Below are 17,291 nucleotides of genomic sequence, written 5' to 3'. Positions count from 1 at the left end.
TTTGCCACAGCGGGGAGCTAACCCAAAGATAAGTGCATTCCTTAATAGGTTTCCAGTCTGGTCATGGGCCGTGTGTGTGTGTGTGTGTGTGTGTGTGTGTGTGTAACCAAAAATAATATAAGTAAATAAGCTGGGTGTGCAGTGTGGCTTAGTAGAAAGAGCACACACTGGGGGAGCCGCCCCCATTTCTCACCTAGAAATCTACAGCGGCTTCTTGACAGGCAGGCCTGGATCTGCCCCTGCTGCCTAGAATCCATCTACCTAAACATTCAGAGTGATTTCACCCAAACACAAATCTGAACATCTCATCCTGTGACCTCCCCCTTTCCCACCCCTCGGATCCCTGTTGACTCAGGATGGGGTGCAGATTTCTTTTTTTTTTTTTTTTTTTTTACTTTTTATTTTATATTGGAGTATAGTTAATTAACAATGTTGTGACAGTTTCAGGTGTACATCAAAGTGATTCAGTTATACATATACATGTATCTATTCTTTTCTAAATGCTTTTCCCATTTAGGTTGTTACATAATATTGAACGGAGCTCCCTGTGCTCTACAGAAGGTCCTTGTTGGTTATCCACTTTAAATATAGTAGTGTGTACATGTCAATCCCAAACTCCCAATTTATCCCTCCCCCAATCCTTTGCCCCAGTAGCCATAATTTCATTCTCTAAGTCTGTGAGTCTGTTTCTGTGTTATAAATAAGTTCATTTGTATCATTTCTCTTTAGATTCCTCATATAAGTGATATTATATGATATTTGTCTTTCTCTGTCTGACTTACTTCAATAGGTGGTCCTGCCACCACTGCAAATTCTGGCTCTGTGGACCTTGTCTCTCCTCAAATTTTCGATGCCACCACATCACTTTAAACCAGACCACTCCAGGAGTTAGACCGGGGCTTTGCAAACTTTAGTGTGCAGAGCAATGCCTGGGGATTCTGTTAAAATGCAGACTCTGCTTCAGGAGATCTGAGGCCTGGGATTCTTCCTTTCTAATAAGTTTCCTGGAGGATGCTCTCTTGGGAAGACCACACCCTACCACAGAGTTAGAAGGCAATGGAAGGATGCAAGAATGAACAGCTTGTCCATCTATATTTCCTGGATATACACACACTTGCCCTTCTCGTCACTAAATTCGAATGGTAGTAAAGAATTCAGAGTAATGCAGTTGTGCTATGCATAGGCATTAGGGTGTCTGCAGGATCAGCTGTCTCAGAAGTCTACTTACAAGAATAAACACGAGATCTCTTCCTTAGTCATGACATCCAGGGTTCTTGCTTACAGAAAGTGTTGTGGGCCAGAGCCCAGGTCACTAGCATCCCAAATGAGGGAGAAAGAAAAAAGTCCGAGGTAAAGGCCATCTGGGGAGCTCCCACCCACTCCCTCTCCTGCTTAAGGTAGAGACACTTGCGTTTTTCGGATTCTCTTCTGTACTTCAGTGAGAGTAAATCTGTCCTTAAACGAGGGGGCCTGGAGAACCTTCAACCAGAAACTCTGCAATTCTTTAAGGCTTGCTTGTTAGGATTAGACAGGGAAGACCTTGTTGAGGGAGAGAAGGAATTGTCAGTCCTTTGAATCCGGGCGGGAATGCAAGCCGAGTGGGCCGCCTTAGAAAGCTGCTTCTCAGATCTACCCAGAGCCAGTGGTGCTACCAGACGACACAGGCTGGTCTGCTGAAGTCCTGCTATGCAGCATGAACGTTACGATTTAGCACCAACTCGGATTTTACCATCCCATTTTGCATAGAAGTTACCTGGAAGCTCTGAGAGGTCATATAACCCACCCAAGGCCACACAGCTTAAGGCGGGCTAAGGATGTGAACGCTGCCCAAAGCCATAGTGCGGCCTTTCCAACAATGCTTAAGCAAATATCTGAGGTAGGCTTCCAAAAGCTGCGGGGCATTCAATCCCAAGGCAGCCCCCAGTCCCCGCCCTTACAGGGACAGCTGGACCGCCCCGAGGCTGAGGGGGAGGGAAACCACTTCCGGGGAACAGCCGCCAAGAAGGCCAAGCACTTCCGGTACACAGCAAATGAGGGTCGTTCAGGGTCAGCCGATTTGCAGGTGAGGGCCGGCCCCCAAGTGGCGCATAGGGACTAAAATGCATCCCGAGGTATCCGAAGACAGTATGACTCGAGAGGAGAAAGTCTTATCCCTTACCCGCCCTAGGGGACACCAAGGTCAAGCGGCCAAGCGCGCGCCGCCATGTTGAGTCCAGCGGTTTAAGTGGAGCAGGCGGAGCCTAGCGGACGCCCGCGTCGGCGCGATGACGTCACAGACCCACGCGGGTAGTCAGGCCTCAATCCCTTCTGCGGAAGCTTCCTGGGCGGGTGTGGTCCGGCCCTGATAGGCGGAGCCGGGTTGAGTGACGGCCCGGCCCCGCCTTCCGGATAAGGGACGGGGGGCTGCGGGGGCGGGGACGATGTTCTACACGGAAGTGCCTCAGACCTGCATTGGTAGGGCGGAGCGCGGGGCGGGCGGGGGGCAGGTTCCGGCCCCCCGGAGGTGGCTCCAGGGCGAGTGGGTCCGCGTAGGCAGGATCCCTGGGGGTGTTGCAGCAGCGACCCTCGTCCTGCTACCCCCAAACCACAGGATGGGGGGGACACTGCGCCTGCGCACGCTGGGTCGGCACCCCTGGGACCCATCCCCTTCTCCCCTCTCCAATCTGAAGAAATTAAACCCAAACCCGGGCTCGGCTGCAGCGATTGAGCCTCCTTTCGCACAGGGCCTGGCTCTGCGCATCAGAACGAGGGTTTTCGGTTCCTAAATTCCAGGCCGGGGCCAAGTGCCGAACCTGAAGGTCCCGCGACCCCGGAGAAACCCCTGAGGGCATCCAGGGGGGAGCAGTTTCCGGGGGGGCACTGTTTTATACACGTGGTGAAATCGTAAGCCCTGAAGTTCCGTGAAATATAGTTTCATTGTTAGATTTGTTGCAAGTATCAGGTGATGCAGATGTCATTTCTTTGAGCCTCCAGTTGCCCTCGCCAGTCATGACCTCAGTTTGTTTTGAGAAACTTGGCTATGAAATACACTGCATTGTTGAATAATTGAGTATTGCATTATTGAATAATTGAGAGCATCAGGTTAAAAAACAAAACAAAACAACAGCAACAAAAAACGGATCTTCACGATGGAAACGGTGGGGAGCCAAGACATATGTTTTAAATTCATTCAAAATGTGTCTTTCATTTGAAGTTTGCTACCGTCTCTAATGATTTTACCAGTAGCCCACACCCCCAAAAGTATCAAAAGGTCAAGAAAAAAGGACCAAATGCCTTGCCAATGGGAATTTAACCATTTGGTTTTTGCCAAGTAATTAAAAAGTAGGTTGCATAGTCTATGTACTGGACAAATATAGACTGTTGTAATTTTTTTTTTAATTAATATGATTGTAGTGGGTCAAGGTGAGAGAGGGAAAAGTTTCCTTGAAAGATTTGGGTGTTTAATTAGACTTTAATTGAAAAGATTATGCTTAGAACAGATAATTCTGTATATAAAAGAAAGCCTTGGAATGATGACTAGCATAAGAGTACACAGCATGTGGAACAAACTATACCAACTTAACGGGCATTTTTGGGTTTTGTGTCACCAATTTCACAGCTAGAATGAAGCACATCAACTTGTCGTTTGCAGCCTGTGGGTTTCTGGGCATTTACCACCTGGGGGCAGCATCCGCACTTTGCAAACACGGCAAAAAGCTCCTGAAGCATGTCAAGGCCTTTGCCGGGGCTTCTGCGGGATCCTTGGTTGCTTCTGTCCTGCTAACAGCGCCACAAAAAATAGAGGTAATTAAGTAGTAACTAGGCTGTGTTTCTCATCCGGAAATTACGCCCAAACAACGAAGATGATTGTTGACTGTATACTAAGTTAACTGCAGAGAAATAATCCTTTGCCTGGGAAACAGAAAAGGTTGACTTCTTTTAAAATTTAATCATTCGGGATCTCTGCTCTCCATTTGGAAAAGATTATTTTGGGTGACAACAAGACAAGGAAATAAAATGCCTTCTTTTACTCTTTAGTGTTTATTTAGTCTTCAGATTCCAGCTTTGTTTCTTTCAAGCAAAGGATATTTCTCCACTAACTGATCATGAGAAGAGCACAGAGCCTGTTCTCAAGGCCTTGAACATGTGGCTGATAAGCCTTTGCTTGCTCCTATTTACAGACAGGCATATAAACTAAAATGTTGGCCTGTAATCTCTTTTTTTAAAAAAAATTTTTATTTATTTCTGGCTGCGTTGGGTCTTCGTTGCTGCACGCGGGCTTTCTCTAGTTGTGGCGAGCAGGGACTACTCTTTGTTGCGGTGCAAGGGCTTCTCATTGTTGTGGCTTCTCTTGTTGTGGAGCACGGGCTCTAGGCACGCCAGCTTCAGTAGTTGCAGCACGCGGGCTCAGTAGTTGTGGCGCATGGGCTTAGTTGCTCCGCAGCATGTGGGATCCTCCCAGACCAGGGATCGAACCTGTGTCCCCTGCATTGGCAAGTGGATTCTCAACCACTGTGCCACCGGGGAAGTCCCTGCAATCTCTTTTAAGAGGAATGATATTGGAATTTAATTTGTTTTTCATTCCAACAGTAAGAAGAAGCCCTGAATTGTAAGCACTTTATCTAGAAGTAATAAAAATAAGCATTAAGTATTTCATTTAATGTAATCTATGTTTTTAAAGTCTGTTTTCTGCTTCTAGACAGCCATCATGCATTCTGACTGTGAGACCTGGCTTCTGCAGGTGGAGAATATTCTGTTTGTTACTTACATTCTCTAGCAGCTTGGAATAGTAATCAAATAATGATGAACATTTCCGTGCCCAAGGATGAATTTGTCACATTGAAATGTTGAAATCCACAACATTTTAAACATCAGAAATCTTGTTTTCAAATCTCTGATGAGCTGCTTATGGAAGAGAAACTGGACTTTAGACCAGTTATTCAGAAACCCACTGCTCTTTTTCTTTTTTATATACTAGAAAAGTGATGGAAAATTTTAGAGATTGTACAGGATGAGAACCTGAAGTCAGGGAAAGTATACATGAAGTGTGCAAACTCCCCCCAAAGTAGCAGACTCATGTGCTGTGAATTGCAAGCTAGTCCTTCCCAGCTCTTTATTTCCTTTCTGAAGCAGGGGGCTACTAAGGGGTTGTTTACTCCTGTTCAGTGCAGTCTTTCCTTTAGGTGGGAGCAAATCCCGAACTTTGGATTTGGGTAGATTTGGTTTCGAATCCTCAGCAGATTTCGAAATATATTAAGTGTGATTTAGAATTAGACTGATTTGGAAATACTGTGATCATATATCCCCTTCATTGAAATTCTGTGATGTTCAGACATTGAGTCCTTTACCTGAATTTGAGACTTTTGATATCAGTCCGATTACCTGTTCTTATTTACATTTTCGATAAATTGGAGATCCAGTCGTATTGTCTCATTGTGTTGGTCAGACCTTAGGGGTAACTCTTTATCGGCCGCTCACGTTGGCAGGTGGAAAATGATTCTCTGGATTCACCTAGGGCATCCTTGTTTTCTCCTTTCTCAAAATCAGTTTTCAGGCATTTGCCTTGAGGTTATTTTACTTCTTTTCTCTTGAGCATTTGAAATCTACCCCTTGAAGGATGGCTTTGAGCTTTCTTAGGAAACTGTTTTCTACCTACTCAAGTCCCTGTTAGCTCAGTTCTCCCTGTTGGTATATAAGTTCTTCGAGCTTCGTGGTGTTGTGACAGAGATGTGAGTAATGAATCCAGTTGCGAGCTGGTGCATGTATAATTAAGAGCAGCACCTGACGCTGGTGTATTTTAGGTGGCAGGCAGATTTAGACTCTGATATGTTAAGAGCTCAGCGCAGCCAGCCTTTCCTCAGCCCTCAGAATTTGCCACAGCGGGGAGCTAACCCAAAGATAAGTGCATTCCTTAATAGGTTTCCAGTCTGGTCATGGGCCGTGTGTGTGTGTGTGTGTGTGTGTGTGTGGTGAGTCTGTTTCTGTGTTATAAATAAGTTCATTTGTATCATTTCTCTTTAGATTCCTCATATAAGTGATATTATATGATATTTGTCTTTCTCTGTCTGACTTACTTCACTCAGTATGACAATCTCTTGGTCTATCCATGTTGCTGCAAATGGCATTATTTCATTCTTTTTAATGGCTGAGTAATATTCCATTGTATATATGTGCCACATCTTCTTTATCCATTCATCTGTCGATGGACATTTAGGCTGTTCCCATGTCCTGGCTGTTGTAAATAGTGCTGCTATGAACATAGGGGTGCATGTATCTTTTCAAACTATGGTTTTCTCTGGACATATGCCCAGGAGTGGGATTGCAGGATCATACGGTAGCTCTATTTTTAGTTTTTTCAGGAACCTCCATACTGTTCTCCATAGTGGCTGAGATTTACATTCCCACCAACAGTGTAGGAGGGTTCCCTTCTCTCCTGGGGTGCAGATTTCTTAGTACGACTCCCAGGACCACGTGGACCTTAGCCCCCTCATGGCTCACTGAGGTTGCCTTTCTGGTCTCTGCCCCGTCTGGGCTGCTTGCACTCTTCTCACTGCTATCTCTGCCCGTTGTCCTCTGCCACCTCCGTCTCCTGTCCAGCTCCTGTCTGTATCTTAGGTCTCAGCCTAGCAAAGTGAAGTTGGAGGTTGATGCCCACTGTATTAGCTCCCAGTTGCTGCTGCAACAGATGACAATACACATAGCAGCTCTGAACAACACACGTTTATTTTCTAACAGTTCTGGAGGTCAGACGTCTGAAAAGGTCTCACTGTCTAAAATCAAAGTGTCAGCAGGGCCACGCTCCCTCTGGAGGCTCCAGAGGACAGTGTGTGTCCCGGCCTTTTCCAGGTGATAGAGGCGTCCTGCATTCCCTGGCTCTGGCTCCTTCCTCGATCTGTAAAGTCATAAGCATAGCATCTTCACGTCTCGCCAACTCTGACCCTCCTGCCCGCCTCTCTCCCTTACAAGGACCCTTGTGATTATATTGGGCTCACTGAGATAATCCAGGAGCGTCTCCTGATCTCGCAACCCTTAACTTAGTCGCATCTGGAAAGTCCCTTTTGCTGTGTAAGGGCACCGATTCTCAGGGTCCGGGGAGGACCCTAACCTTCGGGGGGAGGAGGGGACATGAATCTGCCCCATACACGGATGCCCTCCTGGCACCCTGCCATCTCCTCACCGAGGGACTCCTCAGTCCCAGGAAGGCAGGGGCTCTGTGTATCTCACGCTCAGCCATCGAATCCCAGTTCCTAGCCCAATGCCTGGTGCCCAGTAGGTTGCTGAATGGATGACCTAAGAAATGCAAGATAGATAGACCTGGGTTTACATCCTGGCTCTGACACTCGTTTTCGATGGCACAGTGGGAAAGACACTTAACCCTCCAAACGTCAGTTTTCTTACCCGCCCAGTGCGGTGATTGTACCCACCTTGCATTGTTATATGGAGACGAGGCAACAGAGGCCACATCAGCGGATCCCAGCCCTGGCTGCCTGGTAGCCCCGACTGGGGGGACTTTTATGAAAGACCAGTGCCCCAGCCTGACCTCCAAGGACTCCGATCCGGCAGAGTCCTCGCGAGTCCTTCCTCTGTTGGTGGTGGTGCTGTGAGCTGTCGGCACTGTTGTCCGCGCTGCAGTCCGAACGCTCCCGAGGCCGCAGGATTGGGGTGGGTGAGGAATTTAATTATGTTGGAGAAGCCTGTAGAGAAGCGTGCTCAGTTACAACTAGAACCCAGCCGCCAAGGATTCTCCACAGGTGGGCAAAGCCATGTGAGGTGGTTTAAAAGGAAAAAGAGAAAAAAAAAAAAAAAGATTGCAGTTGGCAGACCATATAGCTTGCCTGCGGACCAGGAATGGTGGGTGAGGGCCAGGCCTCGTGGGGATTCGTGTCTGTGGAGCACCCGACATCTGGGATTGGCTTTATACGGTCCAGGTGCCTTGCGTGATAGGCACAGGGTTCTGGAACCAGAATGGTAATGTTTTTGACAAAACATAGGGTCACCTATTAATTTTCTTTTTCAGGAATGTAACGAGTTTACCTACAGTTTTGCCGAAGAAGTCCGAAGGCAGACTTTCGGGGCAGTGACACCCGGCTATGATTTCATGGCCCGATTGAGGTACATATAGAGTACATTTCCCCCCCCCAAAGCCTGTGAAGACAGAGGATGCTCTGGATACATTGTAGCAAGCTCAGTCAGCATTCCTTCTCCTGAAACGTTTACAAGGCGGTCAGTGGTTAAAGGTGAATCATGCAGTGCGTGGCCAAGCCGCTCAAGATGGCTGTTCTCTTGCTCTCTGTAAATCCCCTGCTCGACCAGTCCTTGCTTCATCTGCACCCTACTCTCACAGACGTGCTTGCCTCCTGCCCCAGCTCGTGATTGTCCTAATCCTTGGGCCAGAGCAGCTCCACCTGGTAGTTTATTAAAGGGAGATATCTGCCTTCCACGGTGGGTGTTAACCTGACGGGCTGTGAGCTGTTAGTTTCTGTGGTAACAGATGAGCCCACCTGACATCAATTCCCCATATAAATGGTGGCCTCCTTCGCCCCCGACTAGCAAAGATAGCTGCTTTGTCCTGTCTGCTGCCTGCCGAACATGATGGGGTGTCTCTCCAGGACTCTTTTGCTTTGGACATGTAAGATCCCCCATCCAGTAAGCCATAGGTGTCGCTGTCACTGCCTCCGGGCTCTTTTTCGGGTCTCCAGTCTGGGCAGCTACAAGGCTTGAAGGCCAGCGGGGCACAGCCCGACACGCGGGTGGCTTTTTCTTCTTCAGGAGCGGGGTGGAGGCGATTCTCCCTGCCAACGCGCACGAGCTGGCTCACAACCGCCTGCACGTCTCCATCACCAACACCAAGACCAGAGAAAACTACTTAGTCTCCAGTTTTCCCTGCCGGGAGGACCTCATTAAGGTAACACGGTCGTATTCCTTGTTGGAGGAAATGAACAAGTGTTGATATACATACTTCCACAAACAGTGAGCGCGCCTGCGTTCTTTAGATCCAGCATTGCATACCACGCCTGATAGATGGTACATGCTCTATAAATCATGGCGTCTGATGGATGCATCTGCCAATATCCCTCCGAGGCCCCCTCATGGCAGGCGGCTCCCAGAGGCCTTGGGAGTAGCTCAGCGTTTTTCTTGTGATGTCCGGTGTGCTCACGTTTATCCTGGGATTAAACTTGAGTAGCAAGAACCATTCCTTAGGTTGATGTAGATAATACTTCTGCAGTTTGTGTAAGACTTTGTCTCAGTGCTGCTGTATTCGGTCCTTCCACAGCCCTGTAAATCAGGCAGGACAGGTGAGATTACTGTCCTTTTGTCGCTTTTTTAACAGAAGAAATGGGTGGAAAGATTTTGCGTGACACACCCCAGGGTGTACTGATTGCCGTTGGGAATCCGGGTCTCTTACCTTTTCACTGTAATGTTCCCTTTCCTCCATTTTGCGTTGATGCCTTTCTATCCAAACACATGTGAAAGTAGGTTGGGAGATCATTGTCTCTGGGAAATAGTTCAGCTGATTTGCAAATAACAGTGCATTGCTAAGGTAATACATTCAATATTTTAAATTGGAAAGGGTGCACTTCTCTTAGAAAAGCCAGGCTATTTTCTTCTTTTTCCTCTTGTGGGAATCGTAGCAAGCTTCAGGTGATACAGAGGACGCATGTTTGGATACAGCAGCAGGGGATGGATTGAGAGAGCTACAGGTTCCACCTGAATTAGATGATAAATGCATTGATTTTTACTATCAAAACTCACTGTTCGAATTTTATGTTTGAATGATATGATTTGAAATACCTAATGAAATGTTGAGCTGACAAGTAAAATTACTTTGTGACTTAAGAGATTAGAATATTTTCACTCCCGTCTCTCACTTATACATTAATAGTCATTCCATCTTAGAAAAATATTTTTCTATAATATTATTATACTCTTGTGTAGACTTAAAAAATAGAAAGGGAGAAGCTGATAATCCATGCCTGAATTGTCACAAACTGTCAATGCCAACGCAGATATGTCAGGCTTGCAGTGGGTAGAATACCTCTTCTTGTTGGTAAGAGAACAAGGTTGGGAGCAAGAGACTATCATCCTGTCATGAAACAAGAGGGGAATTGGACCCAAAGTCACTACCTTCTCCTTGAGTCTGTCCGTGGCTACTGTATCTACAGTGGCCGAGCCCCTGATGTTTCCTATATCCCGCCCTGATTTACTTACCGCTGTTCCGCATACGTATTTTACTGCTCTGTTTACTTAGTTTTTGTCTATCTTCCTTCACGAGAGTGTAAGCTCGGGGTGGGGGGGGGTGGGAGGGTCCAGGGACTGCTGTGTTCTGTCCACTGCCATATTCCCAGCGCCTGGCACAGTGTCATCTCCATCAGCCTGTACTCCATGAGTGAATGGGAATGAATAAATCAGTGAACTAAGATGGCATCTATTAAAAGAATGAAGAAGCTGGATCCTTCCTGTTCAATGATCTGGACAAAACGTAATTCCGCTCGTTAGTGGCCCAGCTTGGACCACAGTCCAGGCCTCTAACATTCTGCTTGGTAGCCATGCCCCCCCTCCCAACGCGAGATAAAATCACCCTCTTAACTCCTTTCGTGTGGGAGTGTCGTGAGCTGAATAACATCCCCCAAAGAGGTCCACGCTGTAATCCCCAGGACCTGTGAATACGGCATCTCACATGGCAAAAGGGATTGTATAGATGGGATGAAGGTGAGGGTCTTGATGGGGAGGTGATCCTGGGTTATCTGGGCCGACCCAAACTAATTTAATCACATGTGGCCTTAGAAATGGAGACGTTTGCTGGTTCTGAGACGCAGGAGCCTTTGTATGAGGAGGGCACTACAAGTGCTCCCCTCGACAGCCAGTGAGGCAGAGACCTCAGTCCTACAGCCGATGGAACTGAATGTTACCAGTATCTGAATGAGCAGGAAACCAAGTCTCCCCTCAAGCCCGCAGGAAGGAATGCATCCCTGCCCACACCTGGATCTTTTTTGCCCAGGTGGATCCGGCCCGTGCTGGATCCCGACCTCCAGACCCTAGGATCATACATTTATTTGTGTTGTTTTAGCCTTTCGATTTGTGGTAACTTGTTATAGCAGCCATAGCAAACTACTGCAGTAAGCAAACAGGACTTTTTTGATTTGCTTTGTTTTGGATAATAACTACTCAGAGAACTGGTGTAATTACTTGAGTTCATTGAACAGAAGAGAACTAGTTGGCACAAATGTATAATACCTTGTAAGGAGAATAATTGAATGATTAACATGTATCCTAGGTTATACGAGAAGCATTTTAAATGTTTAGTAGAATGCTCTAACCTTTTGCAGAAACTCAAAGAAAGGGAGGATAGATGGTTCCTTGACAGCAGATGGTGGCTATAAAAATGTATGAAATGTATGCCTGGAATGCTCATGAGCATGTAGTTCAAAAAGTAAGACTGGTGAAGATTGCAGGAGGGAGGGAGAAGAATATGAAGGGAAAATAAAATATCTCCCCCTCCCCCCAACACACACACACACTGGGCAGTGACACACTGTGTTCTGATGAAAGAGGCCAGTGGGAGACCGCTGTCTGTGGGGCTGCTTCTGACAGCCTCATTCAGTGTCAGGGGAGAGAAGAAAGGCGCCAGCCACTCCCCCACTTCCTTAGCTAGAGACTGGAGGGCGCCGAGTTCCAGAAGCCAAGAGGAGAAGCAGCCCACAGTTTGTAACTGGCGTCTCCTGGGAGCTTTGCCTGCCTGGCTCTGATCCCTCAGCCTTGGGTTTAATGTCTATGATCTGGGAAGTCTGTAGGTGACAGACGGAGATTAAGATTGAAACCAGAGGTAGAGCATGTCAAGGATCAATTGCTAGCCAGGACAGGAATGTGGAAGAGTACTAAATATTGGTGATTTTTAATCAATTCCTCGTTTATTCTCTTAATTACTAGATTTTTTTTTCTTTTTAATGCCAATCTCTTCATTATCCACCAGCCGACTGCTGCCTTTTATTGCAGATAGGCTGTCTGTGTACCTGAAAATCCAACTAGAAACCTGTACCTCAAAGTGTGTGCGTGGGTGTCCGTGTGTCTGTGTCTTGTTACACTGTCTTGGATTATCACTTGTTTTTTGTGCACCTCCCAGTGTTCCTATTTAGGTCTGTCATTCCCTGATGGTGTCCTCTGAGGCTAATTACGTTTGAGCCTCAGTTTTCTCAACTGTGAAATGGAGATGAAAGCTAATCAGTGTTACCATGGCGAGTAAATTGAAAAAATCATGTAAAAGTGCTTGAAATAGTCAAGTCCTATAAGCTTGTTAATTACAGTCAATATTTAGTAAATAATGAACAAATAAGATAATAAGCCACACACATCACTGGTCAGCATCCCTGTGTGAGTCTGTCATGAAATTTTAAGGTCCCAGCTTTCTTTTTGCAGACTGGGTAGGCTTCACCCTTTCTTAAACATTTTCTTCTCTTACCCCTCATCTTTGTTCATGAGCAACGTGCTCACCTACATCTATAAAATCTCGAGAAATGGATTACGACCAAGTTTTGCTGCCTTTAGGCATCTGATTTTATACCTCTTCAACCACTGACCTGGTGTACATTCACCAATGTGCTTGTGTGATGATTCATACTTAAATTATATTAACTTCACTTTTGGTGACATGAAAAAATTATTCTTTCATCTGATAGCTGCAATGATAGTTGATTATTTTCTGAGAGCCTCTTTGGACCAATTATGTGGTCCAAAGACTCATTTTATTTGGGATTGGATTTCCATAGTATTTGGGATCTTATGTCCATGGTGATTTAATTCAGTGCTATGGTCTGAATGTTTGTGTTCCTCCCAAATTCCTGTGTTGAAATCCTAACCCCCAGTATGATGGTATTTGGAGGCAGGGGTCTGTGGGAAGTGCTTAGGTCATGAGGGTGGAGCCCTCATGAATGGGATTAGTGCCCTTGTAAAAGGGACCCCAGAGAGCTCCCTCACCTCTTCCACCATGTGAGGACATAGAAGTGGGTTCTCAGTAGACACTGAATCTGCCAGCCCCTTGATCTTGGACTCCTGAGATTCCAGAACTGTGAGAAAATAAACTTGTGTCCTTTCTAAGCCACCCAGTCTGTGGTATTTTGTTGTAGCAGCCTGAGCAGACTGAGACAGGAACTTGGCACTGACAGGTGAGGATGCTGCTGTAACAAATACCTAAAAGTGTGGAAGTGGCTTTGGAGCTGCGTAATGGGCAGGGGCTCAATAAGTTGAGAGGTGCCTGTTAGAAAAAGCCTGCGTTGCCGTCGGTGATTCTGGTGACGACTCGGAAAGAAAAAAACAAACCGTAGAGAGAGCCTCCATCTTCTTAGACCTGGATAGTAAAGGCCATACTGATGAGGTCTCAGACGGAAGTGAGGAAATGTTATCAGACAATGGAGGAAAGGTCACCCGTGTTATACATTCACCAAGAATGGCAGGATTATGTTCATGTCCTTGTGTTCTGGGGATGGTAGAACTTGCAAGTGATGACACTGGATATTTGATGAGGTGATTTCTAAGCAAAATGTTGAAGGAGCAGCGTGGTTTCTCTTGGCTACTTAGAGTAAAATGCAAGAAGAGAAATACTTAAAGATGGGATTGTTCCTCAGAAGCAAAGCAGAACTTAAAGATTTGGAACATTCTCAGCCTATGCATACTGAAGAGAATAAGAGAGCCTGTTTAGGACACAACAGGAAGGGTGTGGCCATCTGGCCAGATAACCTTGTGATAAGGAGGTTTGATGAGTTGGCCATGGACAAAGGCCATTCAGAGATCATCAGGGCAGCTCCCTTCCACCAGAGGCCCCCGAGTGCCAGGACCCCCACCAGCACAGGGCACTGCAGAGACGTCCCATTAGGGCAGTGCCCTGCAGAGCCATGGGGGTGGGGCTAAGCCCCACATGGCCCCGTAACCCCATACTGTAGAGCACTGATTCCAGCCCAGGGGAGCGTCCGCCAGGAGGCCCGGGCACAGAGGCAAACACTTGTCATGGGTCCTTAGCAACTCCTTGATTTGTGGGCCCGTTTACATATTGTGCCCTGAATGTCCCAATGTGTACATCTTGCACCTCAGCTCACTCATTTTAAGCTCTAGATTTTATTCTGGGCTATCCTTCTTCAGAAGGAAACATGCAATCAGGAAATCCAAACATATTTCAATATTAGCCTCCTGCAATGCATACTTAGGGAAGTAAACCCTTTATTTAAAAGAAAGTCGTACATCACCTCCACTGCTCAGCAGGAATGACTTTGAAATTAACCGTGCCACGGAGGGATAGTGTTCTGGCACTTGTCTGAATTGGTACAAATCATCGAATTTGTGTTTAAAACTGACACCCCGTGTATGTGCTCTGAGATGGTCTTTTGACATCCGTGAATGCTCTTTGACACACATACACCCAGGAAGGCGTTCCTGCAGAATGGTGTCCCTCTTGGGAAAAAGAACCCTGTCTCATTGCCAGGATGTCCTGAATTTCCTCGCACACAGTGAGCCTGCTCCTACAGCAAGACCTTCTCACGTTTAGCCCTGTGAAGGTGAAATAAGGACTGAATTTAAGATTGGTCATTATCTTGAAGACTGGGTAAGATAAATTTGAATCTGTCTTTGAATTTCAACTACACCAGCAGGTTCTGAATACACAGCCAGATTCTCATTAAACTCCACAGTCAACTTTAGGCATAAATGAAACTGGTTGAGAATTTATTCTCTAAGGAAGCCAGGCCACATAATTTTCTAAACACCCCTTTTCTATAAAATGTAAAATGAAAAGAGCTAGTCTGAACGTGTATTGAATACACACTTGGCAATGCTTTTTACAGTTGCTACAGGAAGCCGCTGACTTTTATTTTTATCCTTGTGTATCTGGTGAGAAGGAAACAGAAACCAAATCAATGGTTTAACATACATGTAATTTTTACAGTGCTGGACTAAGTGACAGGGCAGGAACACTGCCTAGGTCCCTGCCTTCTGTATCGGTGTCCTCAACCAAAACAGTCTGCAGACGTGGCTAAATGTCCCCAGGGGGCTCAGCCCCCCAGCCCCCCAACTTGAGAACCACTGCCCTCTATGTATCCATATTTGTTGGTGAGAAGAATTTCACTGGAACACCAGTGAGGTAAGACAGTAAAAGAGCATGTTTAGGCATAATAGTACATATTTCATGAACTGTCTCCTGCCTTAGAAAATCCTGTTTGCTTGCAGTAAAATGGCAGTAAGCTGACATCGAATAAGACAAGCCACTTAGTTCCTAACTACCAAAAGCTAATTTTCCCACTAACCATAGTTTGATATACAAATCGCTAGCCCGTATAAACTATGACAGAACAAATACACTGATTTTGGGGGGGGAATGACGGGTATTTTCCAGTTCACTGCACTTTTCATATAGTTCAGAGGATTCTTACTGTTACTCTCTGTATCAAAGTAATTGGATAGCATTTTTCATCTAAGCAGCTCAAAAAGAGTTCTAAGCATTAACTTGTGAACTTCACATTATAACTTGACACACGGGAGGTAAAAAACCCACATAATTCTGTTTCTAAGGGTAGTGATTTTTTTTCTTTTTTCTTTTTTCTTTTTTTTTGCAGGCCACATGTCTGCTTGTTATAGTGAAGTAAGTCATTACAGTTATAGAGTGTGTTTGGCTGTTTAAAGGCATCTAAGTACTGTAATTTCCCGTTATGTGTGCTATCCACAAGTTGTTTCAGTTATCGCTATGGTGCAGTGTTGCATTTTTGCCGAATAGCTTCATTAAATAGCTGCATTGTGCTTGCAGAACGTACCTAGGGTCTGTAATTATTTTTATAAAGGAGTAGCCAACTGATGCTAGGGCCGGATTAGTTAGGGCGAAGGCAGTGACCGTGACTGTTAAAAGCCTTGCTCTGAAACATGCTCAGCTGCCCAGGTCGGGGCTACCGGGGGGCTGACGAGGTTGGGCCTGAAGAGGCTTGGTTTCTATCCTGTCGGCCCCGCGGATGGATGTGACCTTCTGCAAATCGCCGGAGGGGATGCTCACTCCTGCTTGGCGTCTTTGTGGAGAGCGTGTGGGTAACGTCACGGGGGCCCACTCTGTCACGCCCCACACCGAAAGCTGAGATTTTGAAATGAATGCCAAAGTGGTGGGCTCGTTTGCATTGACCCTTCTTAGAAGGCTGAGAGATCTTGTGCAAGGGTGTCATCATACCGTGGCTTAATGCTTTGCTCTCGACACCTTACAGTTCTGAATACCTGTATTTTCACTCCACACGGGGCCCAGATGTTGTGTAGCTGATTCTGGCACCCAGCATCAGCCTGGCACAGCAGAGATGTGCAGTAGCACCTGGCATGGTCCCTTCCTGTCTTCTGCTAGAGTCCCTTTGTTGTGCTTTGACACCATTGAGTTTGCTTCTACTCCAATCTGAAGCCCCGCCATGCTTCTCGGGCCAGCTGTCAGGGGCCCGTGGCTGAGGCCGCGCTTGCACCCAGGACCGGTGCCCTGGTGCTCACGTACGCCAGCAGCGTGGGAGGATGCTGTTTCCCCACTAGGGAGGGTCTTCATTCTTACTATGGAGAAGTGGGGGGTACCTGCAGGTATCAGTAGCATCCGGCTGTGAAGGAGATGCAGACCCTTTCCCGTCTGTGGGATCTCTGGTCACGAGGAGCCATCGCATAAGAAAGTCTGTGCCAAGTCCCAGCGGTGTCGCAGTACAGTTGTGTCAGGTCGCCGCCCACAGAGGAGTGTCCTATAGAAATCACGTTATGCTGGTGACTGGGTCTCTCATTTACTTGCACTTCAGAATAAATCAGCTATTTTTAAAAATTTTTATTGGAGTGTAGTTGCTTTACAATGTTGTGATAGTTTCTGGTGTATGGCAAAGTGAGTCAGCTATATGTATACATGTATCCCCGCTTTTTTGGATTTCCTTCCCATTTAGGTCACCACAGAGCACTGAGTAGAGTTCCCTGAGCTATACAGTAGGTTCTCCTTAGTTATCTATTTTATACATAGTATCAATAGTGTGTATATGTCCATCCCAATCTCCCAATTCATCCCATCTCCCCCTTTCTCCCCTTGGTATCCATAGGTTTGTTCTCTACATCTGTGTCTCTTTCTGTTTGGCAGATAAGATCACCTATACCATTTTTCTAGATTCCACATATATGCGTTAATATACAGTATTTGTCTCTTTCTGACTTACTTCACTCTGTATGACAGTCTCTAGGTCCATCCACGTCTCTACAAATGACCCAATTTCATTCCTTTTTATGGCTGAGTAATATTCCATTGTATATATGTACCACATCTTCTTTATCCATTCGTCTGT

At 46.2% G+C, this 17,291-nt stretch overlaps 1 protein-coding gene across 1 annotated transcript in view; it reads left to right on the top strand.

The window, feature by feature from the left end:
- Positions 1-2,402: 2,402 nt before the first annotated feature.
- The window catches only part of PNPLA4 (patatin like phospholipase domain containing 4), a 37,420-nt gene continuing 22,531 nt past the window's right edge, over positions 2,403-17,291 (top strand). Inside the window, exons 1-4 of the mRNA XM_007122596.4 lie at positions 2,403-2,454; positions 3,599-3,783; positions 7,997-8,091; positions 8,749-8,884. Of these exons, the coding sequence (XP_007122658.2) occupies positions 2,421-2,454; positions 3,599-3,783; positions 7,997-8,091; positions 8,749-8,884 (450 nt within the window). The 5' untranslated portion in view covers positions 2,403-2,420. The remainder of the gene's footprint in view (positions 2,455-3,598; positions 3,784-7,996; positions 8,092-8,748; positions 8,885-17,291) is intronic.

Source organism: Physeter macrocephalus, chromosome 7 (genome assembly GCF_002837175.3).
Source record: "Physeter macrocephalus isolate SW-GA chromosome 7, ASM283717v5, whole genome shotgun sequence".
NCBI classification, from domain to species: domain Eukaryota; kingdom Metazoa; phylum Chordata; class Mammalia; order Artiodactyla; family Physeteridae; genus Physeter; species Physeter macrocephalus.
The sequence above is the reverse complement of the archived record's forward strand: the minus strand, read 5'-3'. Positions and strand labels throughout refer to the sequence as shown.